General features: G+C 33.2%; 2 protein-coding genes across 2 annotated transcripts; one reads left to right on the top strand and one right to left on the bottom strand.

Annotated features, from left to right (window-relative positions):
- Window positions 1–5634: 5634 nt before the first annotated feature.
- Window positions 5635–6779, top strand: LOC111619311. The gene is made up of 4 exons (XM_023361016.1): window positions 5635–5955; window positions 6129–6204; window positions 6293–6331; window positions 6547–6779. Exons 1-4 carry the CDS (start codon window positions 5758–5760, stop codon window positions 6774–6776), a joined length of 543 nt encoding a protein of 180 aa, XP_023216784.1. The 5' UTR covers window positions 5635–5757; the 3' UTR covers window positions 6777–6779.
- Window positions 6780–6853: 74 nt separating this feature from the next.
- Window positions 6854–8100, bottom strand: LOC111619312 (putative nuclease HARBI1; the record flags this gene model as incomplete). The annotated part of the gene is made up of 3 exons (XM_023361018.1): window positions 6854–7381; window positions 7507–7654; window positions 7969–8100. Coding segments are annotated over 3 exons (675 nt in total), but the record flags the coding sequence as incomplete, so codon positions are not given.
- Window positions 8101–8106: the final 6 nt, after the last annotated feature.

The following is an 8106-nucleotide window of genomic DNA, read 5'->3' on the forward strand; positions in this document are numbered from 1 at the left end:
TGCCTGAAAAAAGCTCTTGTGGCTCTTCCGAAAAACTCTGAAACGTTCTTAAAATAATTTTGAACTATATCTCTCGGTTAACTGACTTTTAGGTTATTCTGTATGAGTATCAATATGAAGAGGTTATAAGCATTAAGAAAATTAATTAAAATAAATTATATTGAAGTATCGTTCAAAATAATAAGCATTTCTGTATAAGTAATTAAGCGGGTGTTTAAATAAGATTTCTGTCCTGTTTTGCTTCTCGAATATTTTCGAATCCTAGTTTATTCGTGGATAACTTACAACGATTCAAAATAGACACGATTTTTTTCATTTGTCCCATTCCTAAATTAAATTAAACTTGATATTTTTTATAAACATAAAATTGTATAAGCTATTAAGAAATCCAAAATAAGAGTACAAAGATATATCAATTATTTCTCCCAAACGACTTAGTAATTCATTAACCCCAAGATGAACCAAGCTCAAAGAAACGTAAGCGACTGTTTAGCAAACTGCAGCATTAAAAATTCAAAACCAGTACAAATATTAGTTTTAAATAAATATAATAATTTTCGACTTACTTTTCACTGGTCTTCATATTGTCTGAAGTTATAAGATCACCAGAAACACTAACCCATTATTTAAAAACGTGATAGAAAGTTACAAATTCTTGTTGTTGAATCATTGAACTTCAATATATAAATTCTGTAGTAAAGATCAGTGTGATTTGAACATGCAACTTGAAATAAGTGGGCTGCGTTAATTTCAAACTATTTTGGAATAGTCTAATAAAAATTCTTACTTGCTACAATTAGTCTTTATGACTGAATGATATTCGCAACTAACCTGTTTTTCGGTTATTTTACCTTAATTACTGTCATATTTCGGTAAGTTTGATAAATATTTATTTCTAAGATAAATATTTTTACGAAATTAATTTCCTATATACCGCCATTAAAGCAAGATGAATTTCTATCGTGATATTTCGTAATTAATGAGTGGGTAAGTTATTATACTTTTCGTAAACACGCCATTATAACAAGTAAACAATTTACACGGGAAAGTAAAGAAGATAATAAACTTAATGAATTAATATGTTCGGTAAAATTTCTTTAAAATTCCTCTAATTCTATGGGCACTAAAAGTTTGTTTGTTTATTAAATTACAGCAACGCAACACTGAGTGATCTGCCTAGGGAGATGCCTTCCGAAGTCTTAAGAGTAACTGTCCCATTTTCAGGCATTACAGACATGGAGAAAACCCAAAAAACTTAACGTGGCCAATCCGTCCGAGTGAGGGGCTAACCCATGACCAAACTCCCAGTGTTCAGGGAATAAAACTGCTTGCCCACTGGTGGGTCTGGCACTAAAAGGATCCTTTTTAGAGAGTCCATAATAAATTTGGCCAGACCCACAATAGAGTGGCAGGTTGGTAAAGAACGTGTGTAACTTATCCTAACATACCACCCAGAAATAATCCTTAAGACTTTTGTGAGTTTTAAACTCAAAACATAAATTTTTATTATTTTCCTTCTTCCTCCAGTTTCGTTTTTTTTTTTTTTTTGGTGGTTGAAGCTAGACCTTTGACCCATCAGTTTACGGCATCACTTTGAAAGGTGACCTAGACTTTCAAAGACGTTTAGGACGACAGATAAAGTTCTCCCCTCACAACAGGAGATTATTTATTTTCACCTTTACTTCGATGTGCAGTACAAACAAGTAGCCAATTAATAAGAACCTCAACTTGTTACACGATTGAAGGTAACAAAAAGGTCACCGACAAGGGTAGACCAATTGAACAATAATCACCCAGGCTGCACTACATATCCTAACCTTAATCATCTCCAGCAATTAAACCCGTTAGTTTGACAACTGTTTATGAGTTGGAAGAAGTGACAATACCGGATAGAAGAGATAATAAATCCATAGAAAGGTTTCGAGTTTCGACAAGTAACAAACACATCCTGGTTGCAATTCAACCTTAGATGAAGTTGCATCAGTTATTTTATTAGTCAGCCCTTCCGGGACGTATATAAAAAGGGCTTGGACACAGTCCTCCGCGCAGACATCAACAGCGGACATAAGAGACACCAGACTCATACCGCCATTCCGTCTATCGTCACCGTTGCCTTCCCGCCATAATCGCCGTCTGTCTCGCGATGAACCTGACCTGATTGAAGGAGAGGACCGCCGATCCGGAAGCGTTCCAAAGACGACCCATACTAGGAAAGCGGAAGCCGTGACATGTAGGCAAATTTTGACCCTCTCTCTCTGTTATAAATTGAACTTAAGCTAGTTAAACTTAGACGATATTGTGACTTATACAGGCTAGATATTAGACAACTTATCAACGACCGTATATTCTTTGTCGCGATATAAAAATATTTTTGGATTATTCCCTTTTATTAGCCTTTTGATTTGTACTCGTTTGTATAGGTTTAGGTAATTAAATATGTTATTCTTATATATATGATTATGTGTCATCCTTGAGTACGACCGACACCTCGTCACGATCTCGCTCACTCTACTATTCGTTAACACATCGACCATCCCTGACAAAGAAGCGAATAAGTGAGAAAAGCTCGGCGCTCTACCCCGTCAGTTCTCACACTTTGACCATTTAGATTCGTTTGGTTGATTGGATGGTTCATTGGTATTTAATGGAACAGGGGCTTCATGGACCATGCTGCACTGATAATGTATAATGTATATCCAGATTTGATCTTGGGTCTTCAAAAGCAATAGGCTATAAACTGTCACTTTATCCTCTCGGACGATAGGCCATCTTCAAATGCACTGAAATTTGAACGTATTATTAACTTAACATTTAAACGTCAGACGTTTGAACACTTACGTTTAAATTTAAAACAAAATACTAGATAAATTAACAAATAAATAATATAATATAACAAAATATACTAAATAAACTAATACAATAACGATGTAAACAATGTAATAAAGTAAAAANTAAAAATGATAAAATGAAAATTTAATTTTATTATAACGAGTTTGCTTGAATTTCATCTCTTCTGAGATCGCAGCAATGCGCGACGGGTAAGCTAGTTAACTATAAAGTAATTTTAACAAAGAAACACTCCATTTTTCCTTTTCGTTTTTTTTTCGAAATTTTCCGAGGGAGGATGTTCATCTTTCCGCCCCCGGAGTAACTTCCTTTCCCAACGGAACCCGCAACTGAATCACCCGGACCTATCCAAAAAATTCTGTGATTGGTGAAAAACGACCACGAGACCCGAGGGTATAAACGAGAGGTGAGAACCGACAGGGGGAGTCGACGTCGCCTAACACGAGCCAAGTCGTCCACGCCTTACCTCGCCCCGGGGAGACGTTCCAGACCTTATAGAAGCGAATCCTAGGAAACGAATTCGAATAAACCGGAGGTATGACCAAATATTGTAAACTCTCTCTCGGCGCGATCACTTCGAATTACGCGCGAATAAAGTTAATTCCTGTATGTTGGGATACTATGTTGTCTAAATAAATGTTTGTTTTGTTGTTAAAAGTCGTCTTTACTTCGAGTATCGCTCACACCTTACCGACGACCCCCTCTCATCTCCACTCGACCTGACAAAAGAATCCTGACTTTCCGGGATAGGAAAAACCCATAAACAAGCCATCCACTGACCAATGGGCAGTTCTCACAAAACTGTTGCCTATCAAAAAGATATACAACTTCGTCCTACCTCAGGCTACACACAAATACCCACAAACGACCTGTTGGCTCAGTGCCAACGACGATCGTATAAAAACGATCGTCACGGAGGGCGGATAGTCCCCTCAGTGCGATCGTCCCTCCGCGCGATCATCAGGAAGGTCTGATTACCAGTGTCTCCCGTTTCGATCCTGTCCGACGAGAAGCCGGTAGCTTGTGACAGACAGCCAGCTTCCATAGTCCAGGATGATCGTCGCATACCGTCCTCCAACATAAGGTATAATTGACCGCCAATATAACTCTCTCACTCTAGAGCTTTCGTAAACTCTCTCACGCGGAATAGTGAATAGTTAGATCGCTATCATAGATTTGTGTTATCCACATTTAAGCATTAAGTCTGTAACGTTTTTACGTATACTCCTGTAAATTAACTTTAGTTATAGAATAAACCTTTATTTTGTTATTTGTTAAACCTCTGTCTCCTGTCTATCCGAGGAAACCTGTCCACTTACCGACGCACTCCCCACTCGATTGGCTCTCCTAGCCATCCGAACGACTCCGAAATCGGGCTTTACCAGCATGTGCAGATTAAGTAGTCAGTACCAGATTAACCCCTGACCCACTGCTTATCTCACAGTACAGTACATATAAGGTGTACAAGTGATCGATTTTGGTCTGCCCACAGCAACTAAATATTTTAATTTTTCTTAAACTGTAATGTTTTAATCACGTATTCAGTATTTCATTTTTCTTCGGTATGAAAAAAATTCAAACGAAGTTTTTATGACATTGTGATTCCTTTGTCCTGAAATTTTTCAGCAGGAGCCATTATTAATATTGGTATTTTCAAATTTGATTGATATTTATTAAAACATTTTGCAAAATGGTACATAGTTGTACAGTACATTATTACTGTGATTGGTGGGGTGTTGGCTACGAGGCATTATTTAAAAAAACACTTGTAGATTTATGTTAAAGAAGTTCTGAACCTTAACAATGTGAATATAATGTACTGTACGTTTCGTCAGAATAAAGGTAATGTATCATTATTTTTGATTTATTAATAATAATTATTATAAAAATGTATTAGCAACTGCTCTAAATGTGCATGCGTCATATCCTGATCAACTACCGGATGATGCCAAACACAATATTGATGACTTATTGCAAAAGGTAAGTTTATAATTAATTGTATGAAATTCAGAATTTTTATATTAAAATAATTACTTTTGTGAGGATCCGAATTCAGACTTTCAGTATATTTATATCCTTCTCATAACATCACAGCATACCTATAATCTCGTTAAATAACCGTCAACTTGTACACCTGGGAGCAAAACATCTGTTAAGTTCTCATGCCTGGGGCCTTAGTCTACAGTTTTTCGTGTTGTACTCGAATTGAAGTCATCGAACTCACTCGTGTTACTATGACTCACATAATCGGTAGTCTCGAATTAGACCCGAGCGAACTCGAAAAGCGAGAGGAAATACGTCATACTCACTTGGTTACGTATGGGATTATTTACAATGCATCTGGGTTTGCGACTATAATGATTCGACTAATCAACTTAACTGTAACAAGTTGTAAACAAATCCACTTGAATTAGTTTGCACGTGTAGCAGTTACTTTTGTTATAGCGATTAAAAAAAATGGAGATTTCCAATGCTTTATTTAAAAAGATCAGTGACAAACAGAAAGAAGCATTAGTCACATATATTGAAAACAACAAGAAAATGAACTCTGGAAAATTTGACAACGAGTTTACTAGGAAAAAACAATTAGATATGTCGAAAGAGTTAGTTGAAAAATTAAATGCGTGCTTTGGAGCAAAAAATTCCGTTGTGGAATGGAAAAAAGTAAGTATTTTAATTTAATCCTTTCTTCAGTTTTCTTCCTTGATCTGTTTCTTAAATTGTTCAACTTAACACTTCTGATTAATAAATAATCTTAATGTAGTGTCTATGCTCTTAATAATTTATACATATAATTTACTATCATTTTAATTCATTCTCTTTTTCTATGAATTATACTTCTTTTTAGTTTTGGAAAAATTTGCTGTATAATTTTATCAAATAAAATTTTTTTATTAGTGCTGGCTCGACATGAAGAGAAATGCAAAAGAGAAGGCGTCAAGAATAAGAAACAGCAGAGAAAAGACTGGGGGTGGTAGAGAATCTAGTGAAAAGCTATCTTCATTACAAGAAAGGATCATATCTTTAATGGGTGACACAGTGGTTTTGGGGCAACAAAACACTGTGGAATCCGAAGTTGAAGAGTTTTCAAATCTATTGCAGACTGAGGTGAATAATAATCTTTAAATTTAAAATGAATAAAGACTAACGTGTTTTAAAAAATGTTATACTTCCATTATTTTTCTGTATATAATGGAGAGTATTAATAATAAGTTTTGAAATTTCCATCAGTACTATTAATATCTCTGTTTATATTTTAAAAATGTAATTTATTATAATAGGAATCTATACTGCCAGGAATTGAAAATCTCTCTGCAACAGGAGTAAATTCTGTAGATATTTCTTCTTCTGAACAGGGTTAGTATGCATCAAAATAATCTCATATACAAAATAATTATAACAAAAATTTGTTATGGTTTTCAAATGTTTTCAATTTATCTAACAGATAATGAATATATAGATTTAACAAAAGAAGCCAGTCAGTGTAAGTAAATTTTTAAAATATTTTCAAATTACTTCATTAAAGCAACTGTAGCATTAATTATAAGAACTGAATTTATAGAATCTGTCATAAAAGAACTGCATATGTAGTATTAAGTCATATTAATATACAAAGTTATAAGATTTAGTGTAAAAGAATTAATTTTATAGTTAGCATGTACAAAGACTAAGTTTTCCATATGAATTTATGTTTTTTAGCTAAAGGAAGAAAAAGAAAAAACAATTCCAATGAAGATGATTTAAATGAAGCAAAGAAAAGAACAGAATCATTTATACAACTGGAAGAAGAAAAAATTAAATTAAAGAAAAAAAAACTAGAATTAAGGGAGAAGGAACTTTCCATAGCTGAGGAAAATAAAGACTCTCTTAAAAAAATTGCTACAGCACTGAATAGCATTGTAAATTTATTATCTGAAAATTCTTTGTAATATTTTTATGTATATATTGAAAAAAAATTTAATTTGAAAATAAATAAATTATTATTTTAAAGTACTGATTTTTCTGTTCTTTATATCTGAATATTCTTGAAAAAGGCAGGCTCTTAACAGACATGTATATATATATACACACACAATTTATTAGTATATCCAATATATACATACAATTTTTTAATGATATATATATCATTAAAATTATTTTTAAGAAAAACACAAGCTTATTAGTTGTTGTTGAATCCTTCTAGTTTCATTAAAAAGTATATCATTTGATGTATTTTCAAATTCTGTTGATGGTATGATCTGCGGTAACTGGTCTTCTGGTTGCAATATATCATCATCCTCCAAAGCAATATTATTTTTAATGGAAATGTTGTGAAGCACAACACATGCAATTATAACATTTGAAGCTGTCTCTGGATGATAGTGTAAGACCCTATGTTTCAACAAACATCTCCATCTATTTTTCAAGAGTCCATTACATTGTTCTATTATACTTCGAGTTGCAGTGAGACAATTATTATATTTTACTTCAGCTCGAGTATTGGTTGTACGAAGTGGAGTCAACAACCACGGCTCCAAAGGGTATCCACTGTCACCTAGAAAATACAATACGTAATTTGATAAGCTAATTATGATTTGTAAATACTGCCTACAAATTATAAAGTATCTGGAAATTTAAACAGAGACTTGTTAACAACTATGATAATATATTTATCATTACCTAAAAGCCAAGTATGTGCATTTCTGTTGCAGTTATGCCATCTCTGAAAGGCTTTTCTAACATTGGAATTTTTCCATATAAATGCATCATGGACACTACCAGGAAAACGAGCATTTACATTCATTATGTACATGTTTGCATCACATATCTGAAAAAAAGTATATTGAATGAGATTATGTATTAATTCTATATAAATGTTCTTAGTGTATCATAAAATTAAATGCATATCAATATTGGATCCACATATGCAATAAGGAATCAACCAGCATTTTCTTGTAAGATGATATTTTGTGATATTCTGAATCAAAATAAAAAATGTTGGTTGATTCCTTATTGCATATGCTCATAGCATAATTCATTTTCAGCAATGAATTATTAATTTGATATAACAATACAATAAATATTAAAAGTAACTTTTTAATTGCTAGATATATTTTGTTAGATAAGTAATGCAATATTTACCAATTGAACATTAAGAGAGTGATATCCTTTTCTATTAACATATATATGTTCTGGATAATTGATATCCTCTACAGATGGTGATACAATTGCTACATGACAACAATCAATTGCCCCTATTACACCAGGGAAAGTGTATTT

The sequence above is a fragment of the Centruroides sculpturatus genome, unplaced genomic scaffold (assembly GCF_000671375.1).
Source record: "Centruroides sculpturatus isolate CEXI.00-Female unplaced genomic scaffold, Cexi_2.0 scaffold46, whole genome shotgun sequence".
In the NCBI taxonomy this organism is placed as follows: domain Eukaryota; kingdom Metazoa; phylum Arthropoda; class Arachnida; order Scorpiones; family Buthidae; genus Centruroides; species Centruroides sculpturatus.

Bases quoted from the DNA above. Each gene is read 5' to 3' on its own strand.
- LOC111619311 (XM_023361016.1), top strand. From the start codon at position 5,758: ATGAAGAGAAATGCAAAAGAGAAGGCGTCAAGAATAAGAAACAGCAGA. The intron at 5,956-6,128 runs GTGAATAATAAT...TTATTATAATAG, and splicing joins CAAATCTATTGCAGACTGAG to GAATCTATACTGCCAGGAAT. The intron at 6,205-6,292 runs GTTAGTATGCAT...TTTATCTAACAG, and splicing joins TATTTCTTCTTCTGAACAGG to ATAATGAATATATAGATTTA.